At 36.8% G+C, this 26054-nt stretch overlaps 1 protein-coding gene across 1 annotated transcript; it reads right to left on the bottom strand.

Annotated features, from left to right (window-relative positions):
- Nucleotides 1-47: 47 nt before the first annotated feature.
- On the bottom strand, nucleotides 48-26054 carry LOC139868499 (uncharacterized). Its single transcript, XM_071856835.1, has 6 exons — nucleotides 26050-26054; nucleotides 25408-25960; nucleotides 25091-25312; nucleotides 1653-1874; nucleotides 546-1235; nucleotides 48-503 (listed from the first exon to the last, which is right to left on the bottom strand). Exons 1-6 carry the CDS (start codon nucleotides 26052-26054, stop codon nucleotides 48-50), a joined length of 2148 nt encoding a protein of 715 aa, XP_071712936.1.

Below are 26054 nucleotides of genomic sequence, written 5' to 3'. Positions count from 1 at the left end.
AAGAATGCATGCATGGGGATACTATGAGAAAACCAAACCACATCATACTAAGGAACCTTTGCACTTCTTGGACGAAAAGACTCCCATGCATTTTTAACCGAAAAACCAAAGACGACATCATTGTCCCTTTTCCAACCATACGTATCTGGAATAGTGCTAAGAATAGGAACATTAATAGTACTAATCAATGGATATTTGTCAAGCCAATCGGAAGGCCAAGCGAACCCAGACCCGCTAATGATGTCGCAAATGACAGTTTTTGAGTTCCACCCAGCGCGACAAATGTCCCGAGTAGAAATAATATTGGCCAGAGGACCAATAGGGTCCCATGCATCAAACCACACTGATACAAGCTTCCCATCACCAACTTGACATACAATGTAGTTACGTAATAAGGGCCAAATGTTCAGGATCTTTCGCCAACTCCATGCGGCATCAGATTTAAGCACAACATCCCATAAATGACGCGCCTTAAGCTTATACTCATGCGTCCAATTCACCCACTAAGTAGGTTTCAAGGTCAAAGGATGCCAAATGTGAGTCGCCATAAGAGCTGTGTCCCAATTTTTCAACCGTTTAATACCTAAACCACCCTCCTCCTTAGGCAAACAAACATCATCCCACTTAACTTTAGCTTTTCCTCTTATCATAGGACCTTGACACCACAAAAAACCTCGAATTAACTTCTCGATATCTTTAATGACTTGATCAGGGAGAATAAAAACCGAACACCAATAAATTTGCATTAATGTAAGAACCGAAGTAATAAGTTGAACTCTACCCGCAAACGATAAAAATTTATTCATCCAATGATTCACCTTAGACTTTACTCTGTCCACGAGGACTTTACAATCTCTATACATCAGACGTGAAGACACAAGCGGAACACCCAGATATTTTACTGGCAGTTTTCCTTCTTCAAAAGTCATAAGCATTAAAATTTGATTTTTCATACCCGTAGAGACATTACAAAAAAACGCCGTACTTTTGGGCAAACTAGGCACCAACCCCGAACATCTCTTAAACTCTTCCAACGAGTCCCGAATCACCAATATAGAAGAAGTACATGCATAAGCAAAAATAAAGAGGTCATCGGCGAAACAAAGATTGACAATTCTCAACTGATCGCATTTCGGATGGAAACGAAAACTGCCTGATTCACTAATATTACGTTTTATCATCAAGGTAAGGACTTCCATAACTAACGTAAATAAATAGGAAGACATCGGGTCCCCCTGACGTAAACCACGCTTACCTCAAAAAAAGCCATGTAAATTACCATTAATATTAATCGAGAAAGGAGTGGTAGTAACACACGCCATAATCCATTTGACCATTTTCCTCAAAAAACAAAAACATATAAGAGTAGCTTCTAAAAAATACCAATCAAGGGTATCATAGGCCTTCTGAATGTCAACTTTAAACGCGCATCGAGACGGACCACGATCCAAATGATAATTTTTCATAAGCTCTTGAGTTAACAATATATTTTCCGAGATACGTCTCCCGGGAATAAAGGCCGACGGGTTGATACTAACCACTTCATCCAAGCTTGCCTTAATACGAGCTGTAATAATTTTACTTATGCATTTATACACAACATTACAACATGAAATTGGTCTATAATCGGTTACTTTACTTGGAGTTTAGACCTTTGGCAATAGAGCAATAGTAGTATTATTTATGTCTCTCAACATCTGCCCTGTACAGAAAAACTCTTTAACCGCTCGGATAACATCAACACCAATAACATCCCATGCCTCTTTAAAGAAAACCGATGAATACCCATCTGGCCCAGGAGATTTACTCTCACCAATATCAAAAATCGCATCCTTGATTTCTTTATCAGTAACTTTTCGAACCATGTGTTGCGCCTGAACATCAGATATGCGTTTAGTAAATAAATGTAGCGACCTGACCAAATCATGTTTGACGGCGCCGACTACTTAGGTCCCGTTGCATGGTCATAAGTCTTTATCATGACGTTTGACCAAAATATGTCGCATTCATTTCATAAGAAAAAGGATGTTTCAAGTTTACAAGTGTAGTTCAAAAGACTAGTTACATTACAATGTTTAACGTACGAATGAAACCTATGCGACACAATTTAAAGTAGTCAAAAGATGCTCCAACTATGCATGTATACTTGACATCCAAGCAAGTATCAAAAAGAGTGTGGAAGCATGTATCAAGTAGCTTTCAAGGACCTGAGAAAACATACAGAAAACTGTCAACGAAAATGTTGGTGAAATCATAGGTGTTTTAGTAAACGTTGCATTTGAACCACAAGATTTAATATAATATGATTTTCTAAATCATTTGCATTCCAAAGTTGTTATTTGTTTCGCGGGCACCCAATTATCAAACATAACTGTTTTGCACCCTTTGTGTAGTATTAGAACATACACTAGACCCGAAATTATATTTCATCCGCTAACGGTAGCGAACCGTCCGAATGAGGCTCGTCAAGCCCATGTGATCACATAATATAAGTTCATGTTTACACCCTGCAAGTGTAACTAATGATAATTGAATTGAGGATTTTCGTTCAAACCCGTACGTGGAATGTTCGTTTTCGTACTTGTGTTCAAAGTGTAAAAGTATGATACGTATATGTTTCTCATCCCATAGTTTAAAGCATAAAAGTTGTTCGAAAGATGGGACTATGATCTCACCTTGAGTGCACATATGAAAAGTACTTCACAAAGCAACGTGTGCGAAAGATAGTGCTAGTCTTGACCTAAACAAATAGGTCGTATCAATAATGGTAAACACGATAGGTCAAAGATGTTCAATTAGTCACATGGCTCGTTACGACTCGATTATGTAGCATGTGAATCCAATTGTCAAGTTTCATGCAAGATACAAGTATAGAAACAAGTTAGGAAGGTTGCATAATCTTTTGGTTAAGTTTGACAAAAAGTCAAACTTTGGTCGGTCAAAGTCAATGAAAAAGTCAACACGTTCGGGTCGGGTCCTGAACTATTTTTCTGAGGTTTTTATTCATATATAAACATGTTAGAACAAGTCTCATGTGAATCGGAGGTCCATAGGGTGCCAAACATTTTTCATATAATTGACATGTAGGTCAGACCCTGAACACGGCTTAGGCCGCGCCGCGACCCAGGATTGCCGCACCGCGACAATACACGGGAGCTGGTACCTGGTCAGTCTCAATTGTCCAAGTCTCAATTCAAAACACTTTCAAGCATAACTCGCAAACCGCTAATACTTAGAACTCGTATCTTATATCGTTAGAAAGGTAATTTGACAAAGAACACAACTAAATACATTTTACCAACCAAAAACGTTATTTGTAACAATCAGCTTTCCAAAGTAAATGATCAATTAATGCACACATTTAATACTCAAATTTGATAAGTGCACATTTATGATTCGGGCATTTAATGCATACATACAACATGCCGTTTTGTAGGTAATCGAGCATACAACACAACTAACTACTTACTAACAATAATTCATGGCATTCAATGCATCAAATATTCATTTTAAGCTTATCAAACCCTAACCCAAATTCACCAAAATCAATAATCAAGTTTATGGAGTTTTCTCAAGCAACCTACACATGAAATTGAAGCTAGTGATGTTAGGAACACATTTAATACATGCATTTATGGCATTTAACATCATTCAATCAACTAAATCACCAAATCAAGCACACCAAAGTTTATGTTCATGCTAGGTACTTCAAATAACAAAATCGAACATATAAATCATATATTCATGTTAGACTTGAGCCATAGACACTAATTAACAACTTTATAAGTTAAAAACATCAAGAACACCAAATCTAGTGATTTTAGAAAGTTACCCAAATGTAATGAAGTCGGTATGGAATCGAAGAGGAAGTTGCAAGGATTCCAAATATGTAATTTGTTTTGCAAGACACCCGCTAGCTTGGATTTAGATGATGATTCTTTGTTTGAAGATTTGAGAGAAAAATCGAAAGTATAGAAAGAAAAGGAAAATGAAATGGAAAAGAAAGAGGAGGTGGGTTAACTAGTCAAATGCTAGTCACCTCTTTAGCACTTTGGCGAAACTAGTCCCTCGAGTTCGGTTGCGGGTGCGTGAATTACCTAAACGAGATATTTTTAAAACGCGTATTAACGAGGGATGTCATAATCATATAACGGAATTTAAATAGTTAAACGGAAAAGTAAACGGAAAAAGGCGGGATGTTACATTACCTACTCCTTAAAAGAAATTTCGTCCCGAAATTTAAGTAGACGCAGTAGTCGTTGTTTCTTCCTCGGGATCTTGCGTTTCCGGAGCCGGGAACAAGTGAGGGTATTTCTTTTGCATTTGATCTTGCCTTTCCCAAGTAAACTCGGGTCCTCTTTTAGCATTCCAACGAACCTTGACAATCGGGATTCGGCTTTGTTTCAATGTCTTGATGGAGGTGTCCACAATTTCAACCGGTTCTTCCACAAAATGAAGTTTGTCATCAATAGTAAGTTCCTCGAGAGGGATGATGATATCGGGTTTGGCAAGACACTTTTTCAAGTTAGATACATGGAAGGTAGGATGAACGGAGCTCAATTGGGGCGGAAGATCTAAACGATAAGCAACGGTTCCAATACGCTCCAAGATTTCGAAAGGACCAATATACCGCGGATTTAGCTTCCCGTGTTTCCCAAAACGGATTACACCCTTCCAAGGTGCGACTTTTAACATGACGCGATCACCGACTTGAAATTCAAGGTCGTTGCGTCTTTTGTCGGTATAGCACTTTTGACGACTCCGGGCCATCCGAAGCCTATCTCGGATTTGAACGATCTTCTCGGTGGTTTCGTGAATGAGTTCGGGTCCGGTGATTTGCACGTCGCCTATCTCGGCCCAAAAAAGAGGTGAACGACATTTTCGGCCATATAGCGCTTCAAAAGGTGCGGCTTTAATACTCGCGTGATAACTATTGTTGTAGGAGAACTCGGCGAGAGGTAAGTGCTTGTCCCAAGCTTTTCCAAAATCAACCACGCAAGCTCGTAACATGTCCTCCAAGGTTTGAATTGTGCGTTCTCTTTGCCCATCGGTTTGGGGATGATATGCGGTGCTCATGTCTAAACGCGTTCCCAATGCTTCTTGCAAGGTACGCCAAAATCTAGAAACAAAACGGCCATCTCGGTTGAAGATAATCGATAAAGGTATACCGTGTCGAGCTACGATCTCCTTTATGTAAAGTTGTGCAAGTTTCTCCATTTTCTCGGTTTCTTTCATAGCGAGAAAGTGTGCGGATTTGGTGAGACGGTCAACAATAACCCAAATGGTATCATAACCGCCCGTCGTTTTTGGTAGTTTGGTGATAAAATCCATCGTTATCCTTTCCCACTTCCATTGCGGGATCTCGGGTTGTTGAAGTAGTCCGGACGGTCTTTGGTGTTCGGCTTTAACTTTGGAACATGTCAAACACTTGGAAACATAAGTAGCTACATCCCTTTTGATGTTCGGCCACCAATATTGTTGTTTAAGGTCGTGGTACATCTTATTGGCACCGGGGTGAATCTATTATCATGACTTATGGGCTTCATCTAAAATAAGACTTCGTAGGTCCCCATAACTAGGCATCCAAATCCTTCCGGCGAAATATCGGAGTCCGGTTTCCTTAGTTTCGAATCGAGAGACGAGAATGTTCAAGAGCTCGTGTGAAACGTTTTCATCCTTGAGAGCCTCATCTTGGGCTACCCGAATTTGGCTATTAAGGTTGGTGTGGATGGTGATGTTTAAGGCTCGGACACGAAGAGGCACCGCTCTTTCTTTTCGACTTAAGGCATCGGCTACTACATTTGCCTTCCCGGGATGGTAACGAAGCTCGCAATCGTAATCGTTTAAGGTTTCAATCCACCTTCGTTGTCTCATGTTTAGTTGCTTTTGGTCGAAGATGTGTTGGAGACTTTTGTGATCGGTAAAGATAGTACTCTTGGTTCCATAAAGATAGTGTCTCCACATTTTAAGTGCAAAGACAACGGCTCCGAGTTCGAGATCATGTGTCGTGTAGTTTCGTTCATGAATTTTGAGTTGTCGAGAAGCATAAGAAATGACTTTCGTTTGTTGCATCAACACACACCCAAAACCATGTTTCGAGGCGTCGCAATACACAACAAAATCATCATTGCCTTCGGGAAGTGACAAGATAGGAGCGGTGGTTAGCTTTGTTTTCAAGATTTGAAATGCGGATTCTTATTCGGTCGCCTAATTGAATTTCTTTCCCTTGTGAGTTAAAGCGGTTAGAGGACGAGCAACCAAAAAGAAATCTTTGATGAATCTACGGTAGTATCCGGCGAGACCCAAGAATTGACGAATGTGAGTAGGAGTAGTAGGAGTCTCCCATTTACTAATGGCTTCGATTTTCGTTGGATCGACTTTAATACCTTGGTCACTTACAACATGACCAAGAAATTGAACTTCCTTTAACCAAAATTCACACTTGGAGAATTTGGCATATAGTCGTTCTTGTCTTAAAAGTTCAAGCACAAGTCGGAGGTGTTCCTCGTGTTCTTCTTCACTTTTTGAATAGACCAAAATATCATCAATGAACACGATAACGAATTTGTCAAGATACAGTTTGCACACGTGGTTCATAAGATCCATGAACACCGCCGGTGCATTAGTGAGACCAAATGGCATTACAAGAAATTCATAGCTACCATAACGAGTTCGGAAAGCGGTTTTGGAGACATCTTCCCCCTTAACCCTTAATTGATGATAACCCGAGCGGAGATCGATTTTTGAATATACACAAGACCCTTATAGTTGATCAAAGAGGTCATCGATGCGAGGAAGAGGATATCGGTTCTTAACCGTCAATTTATTTAGTTCACGATAATCAATACACATTCGTAGGGATCCGTCTTTCTTTTTAACAAACAAAATCGGAGCGCCCCAAGGTGAGTGGCTAGGTTGGATAAAACCACGATCAAGTAGTTCTTGGATTTGACTTTGCAATTCTTGCATTTCAGATGGAGCGAGTCTATATGGTGCACGTGTTACGGGCGCGGCTCCCGAAATAAGATCGATTTGGAATTCAACCGGTCGATGAGGTGGAAGACCCGGCAATTCATTGGGAAATACATCGGAATAGTCACTAACAATTGGCACATCATCGATGTGCTTCTCATCGGACTCGACTTTCTTAACTTAAGCAAGGATCGCAAAACAACCCTTACGGAGTAGTTTTCTAACTTTAATGCATGAAACGAGGTTGAGTCTGGTGCAACTCTTATCGCCATAGACGATCAAAGGTTCACCATTCTCGATAGGAATTCGGATTGCGTTAAGATCACAAAGGATGTGAGATTTCGTTTTGGCTAGCCAATTCATACCGATTATTACATCGAAGCTTCCTAGTTCCATGGGTATCAAGTCAATTTCAAACTCATTACCCAAAATGTTTAACGTACACCCCCGGTAATATGTGTCGGCACTCAATAGTTTTCCTTTAGCCACTTCAATGGTATAAGTGGTATCTAGTGAAAGTGGTGGAGTATTAAAAGAATGAGTCAAAGTCTTGGATACAAAACTCTTATCGGCACCCGAATCGAATAAACCAGTAACATAAGTGTTGTTGAGGAGAAACGTACCCGTGACTAATTCATTGTCATCTCGGGCTTCCTCCGTGTTGATGTTGAAAGCTCGACCGCGTGTGTTGGGGTTGGCTTTCTTCTTTGGACATGCATTTCTAAAATGACCCGTTTGGCCACATTCATAACAAGTACCCGATTTTGGTGCATTGGGCACCTTTTGAGCGACGAGGGCAGCACTTCTACAATCGTTGGCCACATGACCACCCCTTTGGCACCGATGGCAAAATAGATTGCTACATTCACCATAGTGGTTTTTGTGGCATTTGTTGCAAAAGGGTTTATTTCCGCCATAACTTTTCTTGGCATTGGAGGTGAAAGGCTTTTTGGTGAAGTTGTTGTTGTAGTTGTTGCTTGATTGGGGGGCTTCCCATTTTCTTTTATTGCCGCCCGATTTATCCTCGGCCTTAGGAGTCGGAACTACGATTTCATCAACCGTTTCGATCAATTGGCGGGCCATGTTCAAAGCTTGTTGTAAGTTAGCGAGTTTGGATGACATCACTCCTTGTTTGATGCTCTTTGGAAGACCATCCATATAGAGTTCAACCCTTTGAGATTCAGGGTTCACGAGGTTGGGACACATCAAGGATAGCTCGGTGTATCGTTGATTGTAGGCCTTGAGATCGTTTCCGACCCCCTTTAAAGTTCTTAGCTCTTGTTCGAGCTTTCGGGTTTCTTCACGAGGGAAAAATTCGACGATCATCCTTTCCCTCAAATCGGCCCAAGAGAGGGCGTGAGCTTCATCGGTACCCACCGATTATACATACGTGTTCCACCACGTGAGGGCGATACCGGCAAAGGTGTGGGTGGAATATTTGACTTTATCTTGGTCTCGACAACCGCTTATGCTAAAAACGGCTTCCGTTTGTTCGAACCATCGAGTGAGTACAACCGGTCCCCCGGTTCCATCAAAAGTGTGAGGTTTGCACCCCATGAAGGCTTTGTAGGAGCACCCTTCGCTTGAGTTACCGGCCCCTTGATTGTTGTTGTTGTGGTTGTTGTGATTGTTGGAGGAGTGATCGGCCATGGCCTCTTCCACGGTGGTGGCTATCATTCGTTGTAGAGCTTGTTCGGGAGTCTCATGGCGTGGCACACGATGAGGAGGCATTGTTCCTTCAAAACACAAGAATACCGTTGATAAGTATTCTTAATAATACTAACCATGATATGGAATAAGGATAGAGAGAAATTTTCCTTAAATTCTTTATGTCATAATGTCGGAATGTTCATATGAGTCACCGTAATATAATCCCGGAAATTATATTACCCTAATTCATATGTGCATTCGACACTAATTCATATAGTCAAGGTGGCGCATCAATTAAATCAAGTAACGTGAGATTAAGATTGAATAAGAATTAGATATGATAGACGAGTTCGAGTATAATGCACAAGTAGTCAAGTAATTCCTACTTCAAGTCTATATGCCGGTTGTAGTCTAGACTAACTAAAGTACCCTATTGTAGTGACCCGAACTTTTCCGAACCTTTCTATGATTATATGTTTAATGAAAACTATATTTACATGATTAAATGTTTCCAACATGTTAAACAATCAAACTTGTTAAGACTTGGTTAATTGAAACGGAAATTTTGTAAACGTCTGATTACCCAGTTTTACCAATGATTCACGAACGATATAAGTTGTATATGACATGATGATACATAAATGAATAAATATATATGTTTAACATGATATAATGATCATCAAGTATCTCATTAAAAATAGTAACAATAAGTTATATACTTAAAAAGGAGACTATTGACGTATGAAACTCGAAACGATACATATAACGATTATCGTTATAACCACGTCTTACTAAATATATATGAAGCATATTAATACATTATTATATTATATATAACATGATAATATGATAATTAAATATATCATTAAGTGTATTAACAATGAACTACATAAGTAAAAACAAGACTACTAACTTAATGATTTTTAAACGAGACATATATGTAACGATTATCGTTGTAAAGACATTTAATGTATATATATCATATTAAGAGATATTCATACATGATAATATCATGATAATATAATAATTTAAAATCTAATTTGATATTATAAACATTGGGTTAACAACATTTAACAAGATCGTTAACCTAAAGGTTTCAAAACAACACTTACATGTAACGACTAACGATGACTTAACGACTCAGTTAAAATGTATATACATGTAATGTTTTAATATGTATTTATACACTTTTGAAAGACTTCAATACACTTATCAAAATACTTCTACTTAACAAAAATTCTTACAATTACATCCTCGTTCAGTTTCATCAACAATTCTACTCGTATGCACCCGTATTCGTACTCGTACAATACACAGCTTTTAGATGTATGTACTATTGGTATATACACTCCAATGATCAGCTATTAGCAGCCCATGTGAGTCACCTAATACATGTGGGAACCATCATTTGGAAACTAGCATGAAATATCTCATAAAATTACAAAAATATGAGTAATCATTCATGACTTATTTACATGAAAACAAAATTACATATCCTTTATATCTAATCCATACACCAACGACCAAAAACACCTACAAACACTTTCATTCTTCAATTTTCTTCATCTAATTTATCTCTCTCAAGTTCTATCTTCAAGTTCTAAGTGTTCTTCATATATTCTACAAGTTCTAGTTACATAAAATCAAGAATACTTTCAAGTTTGCTAGCTCACTTCCAATCTTGTAAGGTGATCATCCAACCTCAAGAAATCTTTGTTTATTACAGTAGGTTATCATTCTAATACAAGGTAATAATCATATTCAAACTTTGGTTTAATTTCTATAACTATAACAATCTTATTTCAAGTAATGATCTTACTTGAACTTGTTTTCGTGTCATGATTCTGCTTCAAGAACTTCGAGCCATCCAAGGATTCGTTGAAGCTAGATCCATTTTTCTCTTTTCCAGTAGGTTTATCCAAGGAACTTAAGGTAGTAATGATATTCATAACATCATTCGATTCATACATATAAAGCTATCTTATTCGAAGGTTTAAACTTGTAATCACTAGAACATAGTTTAGTTAATTCTAAACTTGTTCGCAAACAAAAGTTAATCCTTCTAACTTGACTTTTAAAATTAACTAAACACATGTTCTATATCTATATGATATGCTAACTTAATGATTTAAAACCTGGAAACACGAAAAACACCGTAAAACCGGATTTACGCCGTCGTAGTAACACCGCGGGCTGTTTTGGGTTAGTTAATTAAAAACTATGATAAACTTTGATTTAAAAGTTTTTATTCTGAGAAAATGATTTTTATTATGAACATGAAACTATATCCAAAAATTATGGTTAAACTCAAAGTGGAAGTATGTTTTCTAAAATGGTCATCTAGACGTCGTTCTTTCGACTGAAATGACTACCTTTACAAAAATGACTTGTAACTTATTTTTACGACTATAAACCTATACTTTTTCTGTTTAGATTCATAAAATAGAGTTCAATATGAAACCATAGCAGTTTGATTCACTCAAAACGGATTTAAAATGAAGAAGTTATGGGTAAAACAAGATTGGATAATGTTTCTCATTTTAGCTACGTGAAAATTGGTAACAAATCTATTCCAACCATAACTTAATCACATTGTATTGTATATTATGTAATCTTGAGATACCATAGACACGTATACAATGTTTCGACTTATCATGTCGACACATCTATATATATTTCGGAACAACCATAGACTCTCTATATGTGAATGTTGGAGTTAGCTATACAGGGTTGAGGTTGATTCCAAAATATATATAGTTTGAGTTGTGATCAATACTGAGATACGTATACACTGGGTCGTGGATTGATTCAAGATAATATTTATCGATTTATTTCTGTACATCTAACTTTAGACAACTAGTTGTAGGTTACTAACGAGGACAGCTGACTTAATAAACTTAAAATATCAAACTATATTAAAAGTGTTGTAAATATATTTTAAACATACTTTGATATATATGTATATATTGTTATAGGTTCGTGAATCAACCAGTGGGCAAGTCTTACTTCCCGACGAAGTAAAAATCTGTGAAAGTGAGTTATAGTCCCACTTATAAAATCTAATATTTTTGGGATGAGAATACATGCAGGTTTTATAAATGATTTACAAAATAGACACAAGTACGTGAAACTACATTCTATGGTTGAATTATCGAAATCGAATATGCCCCTTTTTATTAAGTCTGGTAATCGAAGAATTAGGGAACAGACACCCTAATTGACGCGAATCCTAAAGATAGATCTATTGGGCCTAACAAACCCCATCCAAAGTACCGGATGCTTTAGTACTTCGAAATTTATATCATATCCGAAGGGTGTCCCGGAATGATAGGGATATTCTTATATATATGCATCTTGTTAATGTCGGTTACCAGGTGTTCACCATATGAATGATTTTTATCTCTATGTATAGGATGTGTATTGAAATATGAAATCTTGTGGTCTATTGTTACGATTTGATATATATAGGTTAAACCTATAACTCACCAACATTTTTGTTGACGTTTAAAGCATGTTTATTCTCAGGTGAATACTAAGAGCTTCTGCTGTTGCATACTAAAATAAGGACAAGATTTGGAGTCCATGTTTGTATGATATTGTGTAAAAATTGCATTCAAGAAACTGATTTCGATGTAACGTATTTGTATTGTAAACCATTATGTAATGGTCGTGTGTAAACGGGATATTTTAGATTATCATTATTTGATAATCTACGTAAAGCTTTTTAAACCTTTATTTATGAAATAAAGGTTATGATTTGTTTTAAAAATGAATGCAGTCTTTGAAAAATGTCTCATATAGAGGTCAAAACCTCGCAACGAAATTAATTAATATGGAACGTTTTTAATCAATAAGAACGGGACATTTCAGTTGGTATCCGAGCGTTGGTCTTAGAGAACCAGAAAATTTGCATGAGTGTGTCTTATCGAGTTTGTTAGGATGCATTAGTGAGTCTGGACTTCGACCGTGTTTTCTTTAAAAATGATTGCTTAAAATTTTTGTTGGAAACTATATATTATTAACATGTATATATTATGTGATATATTAATCTCTTAACATGTTTGATATTGTGTGATAGATGTCTACCTCTAGCACAAATCCCATTGACTCACCTAATAATAACGAAGAGTCGAATATATATTGGACTGATTCACAAGTTCCCGAAGAGGAACCGAAAGAAGAATCAGAACCGGAAGAAGAATCAGAACCGGAAGAGGAGGAACCGGAGGAGGAAATAGAACCGGTGGGGGAAATAATAAAATGGTTAAGTAAAAGAAAATCTTCAACCAACCGACCAAGGTTAATTATGGTCAATGGTGTTTCCGCCAAGGAAGCAAAATATTGGGAGGATTACCAATTCTCCGATGAATCGGATTCCGACGAGAATTCCGATGATGTTATAGAAATTACCCCAACTGAATTTAAAAAAAACAAAAGAAAATAATAAGGTAAAGGGCATAAAAATAGAGAAATCTAATTCCAACCCCAATGAACTTTATATGTATCGTCAACCCCAGAAGTCCTTAAGTTGTAACAATGACCCGGGAACCTCTAAACCACCAGGTTTTTCTAAACCGTTGTGGAAAACGACAGCTAGTATTAGGGGAACATCATATATACCTAGAAACTTGGCAAAACGAACCAAAACTGAAGAAGAAGAAACGAGCGAGTCGGAATAAGATAGTTGTATTCGTGTGGTGTAATATATGTAATATAGTGTGCTTATGCTTTATGATATATGTAAAAATTGCTTGTATTAATAAGTATTTTTTTATGAATCTAACTCTTGTCTATTTTACAGTTTAAAAACACAAAATGGATAGACAACCCAATATTTTAAGAGACCTACCAGGAGACATGATTGATGAAATCTTGTCTAGAGTCGGTCAGAATTCCTCGGCACAACTATTTAAGGTGAGATCAGTTTGTAAGACATTCGAAGAACGTTCTAAGAATGTCTTGGTTTATAAGAGACTTTCGTTTGAAAGATGGGGGATATCACATTGGGAAACCCATAAGTTACGATGTGTTTACTTTGACGCATATATTGCGGGGAACCCAAATGCTATTTTACGCAATGGGTTAAGAAATTATTTTGACTCAATATATCCGAATATAGGACTTCGTGATTTAGAAAAAACAGCTAACATGCAACATAAAGAAACATGTTATGCTTACGGCTTAGTAATGTTCGCTTCTCACCAAAGTGAGAACAAGAACATCGGGCTACAACTATTAAACAAAACGTTCCCACAAGTGACGGAGTCGGTAATTGGGGTAAGAAATGAGGTTTTTATATTGTTAAGGGACTGTTGGATATTACGTAACCCTCGTCCCTTTGACGACGTTACAACACGCTGTCTTATCAATGGCCATAACGGTTATGTTCCACGAGACCAAGGATGGGAAGTAGTCCTAGTAAAACCAGAATGCATGACTTGTTTCTGGACGTATGAATTACGTGTCTTTATTGCCTTTGCTGAACGACTTGTGTACTAGCTAGAATTATCTTCACAACTATCTTGTATCAAAGTTATTGTGTGCTATATTTCATGCTTTATGTAAAATAAGCGGTATTGTAAATTTGTAAAATATTGTATAAAAGTTTGAACGCGAAATATTATTATAATCAATTTTTCATATAGAATTGTAGTAGTTGAATTGTATATTAGCTACTAAGTATGAACTTAACGGGTAGGTACTACCCGAATTTAAACTTATAAAACGCTAATATTAAGAAAAAGCTTTTATAAATGAGTTCATATTATGCTACGAAATACTATTAACTACTCTTAATATTCTGTATGATTAACTTGTTCCATTTGACTATTTTGAAGGAAATGGCACCGACTACTCGACACACCGTGAATATGAATGAAGAGGAATTCCGTACTTTTCTAGCTTCAAACATAGCCGCAGTACAGGCTGCGCTACATACCAACAATAACCTTGGATCTAGCAGTATAGGAAATCGTGTAGGATGCACCTACAAAGAATTCACTGCCTGCAAACCTTTGGAATTTGATGGAACCGAAGGACCGATCGGATTGAAACGGTGGACCGAGAAGGTCGAATCGGTGTTTGCCATAAGTAAGTGCACTGAAGAGGACAAAGTGAAGTACGCTACGCATACCTTCACAGGTTCTGCATTAACATGGTGGAATACCTACCTAGAGCAAGTGGGACAAGATGATGCGTACGCACTACCGTGGTCAACATTCAAGCACTTGATGAACGAGAAGTACCGTCCCAGAACCGAGGTCAATAAGCTCAAGACAGAACTTAGAGGGTTATGAACCCAAGGATTTGATATTACCACGTACGAAAGATGATTCACAGAATTGTGCCTATTGTGTCTGGGAGCGTTCGAAGATGAGGAAGAGAAGATCGACGCGTTTGTGAAAGGATTACCGGAAAGAATCCAAGAAGATATAAGTTCACACGAGCCCGCCTCCATACAACAGGCATGTAGAATGGCTCACCAACTAGTGAACCAGATTGAGGAAAGAATTAAAGAACAATTGGCTGAAGAGGCCAATGTGAAGCAAGTCAAAAGAAAGTGGGAGAAAAACAGTGATAAGAATCACCAATACAACAACAACAGCAATTACAATGATAATCGCAACAATTATCCCAACAATCGCAACATCAATCGCAACTACAACAAACGGCCCAACAACAACAACAACAACAACTACAACAATCATCCCAACAAAAATAACAATCGCAACAACAATCAGAAGCAGCTATGCCAAAGGTGTGAAAAGTATCACTCGGGGTTCTGCACTAAATTTTGCAACAAGTGTAAAAGAAATGGTCATAGCGCGACGAAGTGTAAGGTCTACGGACCAGGGGTTAACAGAACGAAAGGAACAAATGGTGTCGGAACGAGTAATGGAGGAGCAAGTAGTGTCGGAGCAAGTTATGCCAATGTAGTTTGTTATAAATGTGGAAAACCGGGCCACATTATTAGAAATTGCCCGAACCAGGAGAACACGAATGGACAAGGCCGCAAAAGAGTTTTCAATATTAATGCGGCAGAGGCACAGGAAAACCCGGAGCTTGTTACGGGTACGTTTCTTATTGACAATAAATCTGCTTACGTTTTATTTGATTCGGGTGCGGATAGAAGCTATATGAGTAGAGATTTTTGTGCTAAATTAAGTTGTCCATTGACGCCGTTGGATAGTAAATTTTTACTCGAATTAGCAAATGGTAAATTAATTTCAGCATATAATATATGTCGGAATCGAGAAATTAAATTGGTTAGCGAAACATTTAAGATTGACTTGATACCAGTAGAGTTAGGGAGTTTTGATGTGATAATCGGTATGGACTGGTTGAAAGAAGTGAAAGCAGAGATCGTTTGTTACAAAAATGCAATTCGCATTATACGAGAAAAAGGAAAACCCTTAATGGTGTATGGAGAAAAGGGCAACACGGAGCTACATCTTATTAGTAATTTGAAGGCACAAAAACTAATAAGAAAAGGTTGCTATGCTGTTCTAGCACACGTCGAGAAAGTACAAACTAAAGAAAAGAGTATCAATGATGTTCCCGTCGCAAAAGAATTTCCCGATGATGTTTCCGAAAGAATTACCGGGATTACCCCCACATCGATCCGTTGAATTTCAAATAGATCTTGTACCAGGAGCTGCACCAATAGCTCGTGCTCCTTACAGACTCGCACCCAGCGAGATGAAAGAACTGCAAAGCCAATTACAAGAACTTTTAGAGCGTGGTTTCATTCGACCAAGCACATCACCGTGGGGAGCTCCTGTTTTGTTTGTCAAGAAGAAAGATGGTACATTCAGGTTGTGTATCGACTACCGAGAGTTGAACAAACTTACCATCAAGAACTGCTACCCACTACCGAGAATCGATGACTTATTTGATCAACTACAAGGCTCGTCTGTTTATTCAAAGATTGACTTACGTTCCGGGTATCATCAAATGCGGGTGAAAGAAGATGATATTCCAAAGACTGCTTTCAGAACACGTTACGGTCATTACGATTTTATGGTCATGCCATTTGGTTTAACTAATGCACCAGCTGTGTTCATGGACCTTATGAACCGAGTGTGTGGATCATACCTTGACAAGTTTGTCATTGTTTTCATTGATGACATACTTATTTACTCATAGAATGACCAAGAACACGGTGAACATTTGAGAAAGGTGTTAGAAGTATTGAGGAAGGAAGAATTGTACGCTAAATTTTCAAAGTGTGCATTTTGGTTGGAAGAAGTTCAATTCCTTGGTCACATAGTGAACAAAGAAGGTATTAAGGTGGATCTGGCAAAGATAGAAACTGTTGAAAAGTAGGAAACCCCGAAAACTCCGAAACACATACGCCAATTTTTAGGACTAGCTGGTTATTACAGAAGGTTCATCCAAGACTTTTCCAGAATAGCAAAACCCTTGACTGCATTAACTCATAAAGGGAATAAATTTGAATGGAAGGATGAACAAGAGAAAGCGTTTCAGTTATTGAAGAAAAAGCTAACTACGGCACCTATATTGTCATTGCCTGAAGGGAATGATGATTTTGTGATTTATTGTGACGCATCAAAGCAAGGTCTCGGTTGTGTATTAATGCAACGAACGAAGGTGATTGCTTATGCGTCTAGACAATTGAAGATTCACGAACAAAATTATACGACGCATGATTTGGAATTAGGCGCGGTTGTTTGTGCATTAAAGACTTGGGGCACTGCTTATATGGGGTCAAAAGTATTATATATACCGACCACAAAAGTCTTCAACACATATTTAATCAGAAACAACTGAATATGAGGCAACGTAGGTGGATTGAATTGTTGAATGATTACGACTTTGAGATTCGTTACCACCCGGGGAAGGCAAATGTGGTAGCCGACGCCTTGAGCAGGAAGGACAGAGAACCCATTCGAGTAAAATCTATGAATATAATGATTCACAATAACCTTACTACTCAAATAAAGGAGGCGCAACAAGGAGTTTTAAAAGAGGGAAATTTAAAGGATGAAATACCCAAAGGATCGGAGAAGCATCTTAATATTCGGAAAGACGGAACCCGGTATAGGGCTGAAAGGATTTGGGTACCAAAATTTGGAGATATGAGAGAAATGGTACTTAGAGAAGCTCATAAAACCAGATACTCAATACATCCTGGAACGGGGAAGATGTACAAGGATCTCAAGAAACATTTTTGGTGGCCAGGTATGAAAGCCGATATTGCTAAATATGTAGGAGAATGTTTGACGTGTTCTAAGGTCAAAGCTGAACATCAGAAACCATCAGGTCTACTACAACAACCTGAAATCCCGGAATGGAAATGGGAAAACATTACCATGGATTTCATTACTAAATTGCCAAGGACTGCAAGTGGTTATGATACTATTTGGGTAATAGTTGATCGTCTCACCAAGTCAGCACACTTCCTGCCAATAAAAGAAGATGACAAGATGGAGAAGTTAGCACGACTGTATTTGAAGGAAGTCGTCACCAGACACGGAATACCAATCTCTATTATCTCTGATAGGGATGGCAGATTTATTTCAAGATTCTGGCAGACATTACAGCAAGCATTAGGAACTCGTCTAGATATGAGTACTGCCTATCATCCACAAACTAATGGGTAGAGTGAAAGGACGATAAAAACGCTTGAAGACATGCTACGAGCATATGTTATTGATTTCGGAAATAGTTGGGATCGACACCTACCGTTAGCAGAATTTTCCTACAACAACAGCTACCATTCAAGCATTGAGATGGCGCCATTTGAAGCACTTTATGGTAGAAAGTGCAGGTCTCCAATTTGTTGGAGTGAAGTGGGGGATAGACAGATTACGGGTCCGGAGATAATACAAGAAACTACTGAGAAGATCATCCAAATTCAACAACGGTTGAAAACCGCCCAAGGTCGACAAAAGAGCTATGCCGACATTAAAAGAAAAGATATAGAATTTGAAATTGGAGAGATGGTCATGCTTAAGGTTGCACCTTGGAAAGGTGTTGTTCGATTTGGTAAATGAGGGAAATTAAATCCAAGGTATATTGGACCATTCAAGATTATTGATCGTGTCGGACCAGTAGCTTACCGACTTGAGTTACCTCAACAACTCGCGGCTGTACATAACACTTTCCACGTCTCGAATTTGAAGAAATGTTTTGCTAAAGAAGATCTCACTATTCCGTTGGACGAAATCCAAATCAATGAAAAACTTCAATTCATTGAAGAACCCGTTGAAATAGTGGATCGTGAGGTTAAGAGACTTAAACAAAACAAGATACCGATTGTTAAGGTTCAATGGAATGCTTGTAGAGGACCTGAGTTCACCTGGGAACGAGAAGATCAGATGAAGAAGAAGTACCGCACTTATTTCCAGAAGATGAGCCAACACCTCCAATCGCTTAAAATTTCGGGACGAAATTTATTTAACGGGTAGGTACTGTAGTGACCCGAAATTTTCCGAACCTTTCTATGATTATATGTTTAATGAAAACTATATTTACATGATTAAATGTTTCCAACATGTTAAACAATCAAACTTGTTAAGACTTGGTTAATTGAAACGGAAATTTTGTAAACGTCTGATTACCCAGTTTTACCAATGATTCACGAACGATATAAGTTGTATATGACATGATGATACATAAATGAATAAATATATATGTTTAACATGATATAATGATCATCAAGTATCTCATTAAAAATAGTAACAATAAGTTATATACTTAAAAAGGAGACTATTGACGTATGAAACTCGAAACGATACATATAACGATTATCGTTATAACCACGTCTTACTAAATATATATGAAGCATATTAATACATTATTATATTATATATAACATGATAATATGATAATTAAATATATCATTAAGTGTATTAACAATGAACTACATAAGTAAAAACAAGACTACTAACTTAATGATTTTTAAACGAGACATATATGTAACGATTATCGTTGTAAAGACATTTAATGTATATATATAATATTAAGAGATATTCATACATGATAATATCATGATAATATAATAATTTAAAATCTCATTTGATATTATAAACATTGGGTTAACAACATTTAACAAGATCGTTAACCTAAAGGTTTCAAAACAACACTTACATGTAACGACTAACGATGACTTAACGACTCAGTTAAAATGTATATACATGTAGTGTTTTAATATGTATTTATACACTTTTGAAAGACTTCAATACACTTATCAAAATACTTCTACTTAACAAAAATGCTTACAATTACATCCTCGTTCAGTTTCATCAACAATTCTACTCGTATGCACCCGTATTCGTACTCGTACAATACACAGCTTTTAGATGTATGTACTATTGGTATATACACTTCAATGATCAGCTCTTATCAGCCCATGTGAGTCACCTAACACATGTGGGAACCATCATTTGGCAACTAGCATGAAATATCTCGTAAAATTACAAAAATATGAGTAATCATTCATGACTTATTTACATGAAAACAAAATTACATATCCTTTATATCTAATCCATACACCAACGACCAAAAACACCTACAAACACTTTCATTCTTCAATTTTCTTCATCTAATTGATCTCTCTCAAGTTCTATCTTCAAGTTCTAAGTGATCTTCATATATTCTACAAGTTCTAGTTACATAAAATCAAGAATACTTTCAAGTTTGCTAGCTCACTTCCAATCTTGTAAGGTGATCATCCAACCTCAAGAAATCTTTGTTTCTTACAGTAGGTTATCATTCTAATACAAAGTAATAATCATATTCAAACTTTGGTTCAATTTCTATAACTATAACAATCTTATTTCAAGTGATGATCTTACTTGAACTTGTTTTCGTGTCATGATTCTGCTTCAAGAACTTCGAGCCATCCAAGGATCTGTTGAAGCTAGATCCATTTTTCCCTTTTCCAGTAGGTTTATCCAAGGAACTTAAGGTAGTAATTATGTTCATAACATCATTCGATTCATACATATAAAGCTATCTTATTCGAAGGTTTAAACTTGTAATCACTAGAACATAGTTTAGTTAATTCTAAACTTGTTCGCAAACAAAAATTAATCCTTCTAACTTGACTTTTAAAATCAACTAAACACATGTTCTATATCTATATGATATGCTAACTTAATGATTTAAAACCTGAAAACACGAAAAACACCGTAAAACCGGATTTACGCCGTCGTAGTAACACCGCGGGCTGTTTTGGGTTAGTTAATTAAAAACTAGGATAAACTTTGATTTAAAAGTTGTTATTCTGAGAAAATTATTTTTATTATGAACATGAAACTATATCCAAAAATTATGGTTAAACTCAAAGTGGAAGTATGTTTTCTAAAATGGTCATCTAGACGTCGTTCTTTCAACTGAAATGACTACCTTTAAAAAAACGACTTGCAACTTATTTTTCCGACTATAAACCTATACTTTTTCTGTTTAGATTCATAAAATAGAGTTCAATATGAAACCATAGCAATTTGATTCACTCAAAACGGATTTAAAATGAAGAAGTTATGGGTAAAACAAGATTGGATAATTTTTCTCATTTTAGCTACGTGAAAATTGGTAACAAATCTATTCCAACCATAACTTAATCAACTTGTATTGTATATTATGTAATCTTGAGATACCATAGACACGTATACAATGTTTCGACTTATCATGTCGACACATCTATATATATTTCGGAACAACCATAGACACTCTATATGTGAATGTTGGAGTTAGCTATACAGGGTTGAGGTTGATTCCAAAATATATATAGTTTGAGTTGTGATCAATACTGAGATACGTATACACTGGGTCGTGGATTGATTCAAGATAATATTTATCGATTTATTTCTGTACATCTAACTGTAGACAACTAGTTGTAGGTTACTAACGAGGACAGCTGACATAATAAACTTAAAACATCAAAATATATTAAAAGTGTTGTAAATATATTTTAAACATACTTTGATATATATGTATATATTGTTATAGGTTCGTGAATCAACCAGTGGGCAAGTCTTACTTCCCGACGAAGTAAAAATCTGTGAAAGTGAGTTATAGTCCCACTTTTAAAATCTAATATTTTTGGGATGAGAATACATGCAGGTTTTATAAATGATTTACAAAATAGACACAAGTACGTGAAACTACATTCTATGGTTGAATTATCGAAATCGAATATGCCCCTTTTTATTAAGTCTGGTAATCGAAGAATTAGGGAACAGACACCCTAATTGGCGCGAATCCTAAAGATAGACCTATTGGGCCTAACAGACCCCATCCAAAGTACCGGATGCTTTAGTACTTCGAAATTTATATCATATCCGAAGGGTGTCCCGGAATGATGGGGATATTCTTATATATATGCATCTTGTTAATGTCGGTTACCAGGTGTTCACCATATGAATGATTTTTATCTCTATGTATGGGATGTGTATTGAAATATGAAATCTTGTGGTCTATTGTTACGATTTGATATATATAGGTTAAACCTATAACTCACCAACATTTTTGTTGACGTTTAAAGTATGTTTATTCTCAGGTGAATCCTAAGAGCTTCCGCTGTTGCATACTAAAATAAGGACAAGATTTGGAGTCCATGTTTGTATGATATTGTGTAAAAACTGCATTCAAGAAACTGATTTCGATGTAACATATTTGTATTGTAAACCATTATGTAATGGTCGTGTGTAAACGGGATATTTTAGATTATCATTATTTGATAATCTACGTAAAGCTTTTTAAACCTTTATTTATGAAATAAAGGTTATGGTTTGTTTTAAAAATGAATGCAGTCTTTGAAAAACGTCTCATATAGAGGTCAAAACCTCGCAACGAAATCAATTATTATGGAACGTTTTTAATTAATAAGAACGGGACATTTCACCTATGACTCGGGGTTGACACCAATGACTCTAAATCCCTACAACCAACGCTCTAATACCATCTGTAGTGACCCGACCAAATCATGTTTGACGGCGCCGACTACTTAGGTCCCGTTGCGTGGTCATAAGTCTTTAGCATGACGTTTGACCAAAATATTTCATAAAAAAAAGGATGTTTCAAGTTTACAAGTGTAGTTCAAAAGACTAGTTACATTACAATGTTTAACGTACGAATGAAACCTATGCGACACAATTTAAAGTAGTCAAAAGACGCTCCAACTATGCATGTATACTCGACATCCAAGCAAGTATCAAAAAGAGTGCGGAAGCATGTATCAAGTAGCTTTCAAGGACCTGAGAAAACATACAGAAAACTGTCAACGAAAACGTTGGTGAAATCATAGGTGTTTTAGTAAACGTTGCATTTGAACCACAAGATTTAATATAATATGATTTTCTAAATCATTTGCATTCCAAAGTTGTTATTTGTTTCGCGGGCACCCAATTATCAAACTTAACTGTTTTGCACCCTTTGCGTAGTGTTAGAACATACACTAGACCCGAAAATATATTTCATCCGCTAACGGTAGCGAACCATCCGAATGAGGCTCGTCAAGCCCATGTGATCACATAATATAAGTTCACGTTTACACCCTGCAAGTGTAACTAATGATAATTGAATTGAGGATTTTTGTTCAAACCCGTACGTGGAATGTTCGTTTTCGTACTTGTGTTCAAAGTGTAAAAGTATGATACGTATATGTTTCTCATCCCATAGTTTAAAGCATAAAAGTTGTTCGAAAGATGGGACTATGATCTCACCTTGAGTGCACATATGAAAAGTACTTCACAAAGCAACGTGTGCGAAAGATAGTGCTAGTCTTGACCTAAACAAATAGGTCGTATCAATAATGGTAAACACGATAGGTCAAAGATGTTCAATTAGTCCTATGGCTCGTTACGACTCGATTATGTAGCATGTGAATCCAATTATCAAGTTTTATGCAAGATACAAGTATAGAAACAAGTTAGGAAGGTTGCATAATCTTTTGGTTAAGTTTGACAAAAAGTCAAACTTTGGTCGGTCAAAGTCAATGAAAAAGTCAACACATTCGAGTCGGGTCCCGAACTATTTTTCTGAGGTTTTTATTCATATATAAACATGTTAGAACAAGTCTCATGTGAATCGGAGGTCCATAGGGTGCCAAACATTTTTCATATAATTGACATGTAGGTCAGAACCTGAACACGGCTTAGGCCGCGCCGTGACCCAGGATTGCCACGCCGCGACAATACACGGGAGCTGATACCTGGTCAGTCTCAATTGTCCAAGTCTCAATTCAAAACACTTTCAAGCATAACTCGCAAACCGCTAATACTTAGAACTCGTACTTATATCGTTAGAAAGGTAATTTGACAAAGAACACAACTAAATACATTTCACCAACCAAAAACGTTATTTGTAACAATCAGCTTTCCAAAGTAAATGAACAATTAATGCACACATTTAATACTCAAATTTGATAAGTGCACATTTATGATTCGGGCATTTAATGCATACATACAACATGCCGTTTTGTAGGTAATCGAGCATACAATACAACTAACTACTTACTAACAATAATTCATGGCATTTAATGCATCAAATATTCATTTCAAGCTTATCAAACCCTAACCCAAATTCACCAAAATTACTAATCAAGTTTATGGAGTTTTCTCAAGCAACCTACACATGAAATTTAAGCTAGTGATGTTAGGAACACATTTAATACATGCATTTATGGCATTTAACATCATTCAATCAACCAAATCACCAAATCAAGCACACCAAAGTTTATGTTCATGCTAGTTACTTCAAATAACAAAATCGAACATATAAATCATATATTCATGTTAGACTTGAGCCATAGACACTAATTAACAACTTTATAAGTTAAAAACATCAAGAACACCAAATCTAGTGATTTTAGAAAGTTACCCAAATATAATGAAGTCGGTATGGAATCGAAGAGGAAGTTGCAAGGATTCCAAATATGTAATTTGTTTTGCAAGACACCCGCTAGCTTGGATTTAGATGATGATTCTTTGTTTGAAGATTTGAGAGAAAAATGGAAAGTATAGAAAGAAAAGGAAAATGAAATGGAAAAGAAAGAGGAGGTGGGTTGACTAGTCAAATGCTAGTCACCTCTTTGGCACTTTGGCGAAACTAGTCCCTCGAGTTCGGTTGCGGGTGTGAATTACCTAAACGAGATATTTTTAAAACGCGTATTAACGAGGGATGTCATAATCATATAACGGAATTTAAATAGTTAAACGGAAAAGTAAACGGAAAAAGGCGGGATGTTACAATAAACTACCTGGATCTCGAATCTCATCACAACAATCAGCGGTACCCAAAAACTTCATGTAATGATTCACAAAAACTTGCGGGACTGCTCCACCTTCAATCAGATTATTATCCGAGTCCGTCACAATTTGGATCCTACTTCGATTCATTTTTCCCTTAACAGCTTTATGAAAAAAACTGGAATTAGAGTCACCAACCCTTAGCCATTCAATTTTAGATTTCTGTTTAAGCCAAGTTCCTCTAACAAAGTAACCTCATTATACTCTTTCAAAAGAACTGCAGCAAGCTCTCTTTTATCAGTAGCAAATGAATCCGCATCGAGAGAACGTTGAGCTTCATCAAGCTTCTCACGACAAGCTGCAACTTGTTTGTAGATATCACCTTTACTCCACATGAGACGACGCACGTGTCTTTTGAACAACCGCAATCTTTTAACCAAAATAAACATGGCCCCTGAACAACTTGACTCCATTCTCTGCAAATCGTATCCCGAAATTCAGTATGTTTAGTCACAAAATTCCCGAACTTAAATGGCTTCGGCTTCTGCGATGTAATATTAGGAATTTTAACCATAACGGGACAATGATCAGAGATTCGATATGGATAAAATACAGCATAAGCGGCATTAAATTTATCCATAAACTTGTCATTCCCCATCACCCGGTCAATTTTCTTTAAGATTCCCGAATTAGCACGTGGCTTTTGATTCCACGTGAATTGGAACCCCGATCTGTTAATATCCGACATACAAATATGATCGATGCATTCTTGAAAGTCACGTATAGCCACAGTACTAGAGGATGTACCTGCAGTCGATTCATCCACATAAAGGGAGACATTAAAGTCTCCCATAATCACCCATGGCTCGTTACCAACATAACTATAATGCTTCTGTAAATCGGCCCATAAAACCCGCCTTCTAATGTACCCATTATCAGCATAGATGAAGGACACAAACATTTGCCACTCATTGTCTACAGATTTAGCAAAACAGTGAATAACCTGATCCGTAACATTGAGAATCATTAACTGAACAATGCCCGGATCCCAACTGATAATAATACGAGTGCCACGCTTACACACCTGATTATTAGACGACCAATTCCAAGACGGAAATACATAACTACAAATATTATTCAACTTATCAATGGACACATGTGATTCGAGAATAGCGCATACACACACTTTAGTATCCAATAATACCTTACGAACCTCAT

This window comes from Rutidosis leptorrhynchoides, chromosome 9, assembly GCF_046630445.1.
Source record: "Rutidosis leptorrhynchoides isolate AG116_Rl617_1_P2 chromosome 9, CSIRO_AGI_Rlap_v1, whole genome shotgun sequence".
In the NCBI taxonomy this organism is placed as follows: Eukaryota; Viridiplantae; Streptophyta; class Magnoliopsida; order Asterales; family Asteraceae; genus Rutidosis; species Rutidosis leptorrhynchoides.
Note: the sequence above shows the minus strand (reverse complement) of the source record. Positions and strands in the feature narration are given on the sequence as shown.

Coding starts and splice junctions, on each gene's coding strand:
- LOC139868499 (XM_071856835.1), bottom strand. Junction 25,313..25,407: donor CTGATCATTGTCCCGTTATG/GTTAAAATTCCT, acceptor TACGATTTGCAG/AGAATGGAGTCAAGTTGTTC. Junction 504..545: donor ATTGGGACACAGCTCTTATG/GCGACTCACATT, acceptor AAACCTACTTAG/TGGGTGAATTGGACGCATGA.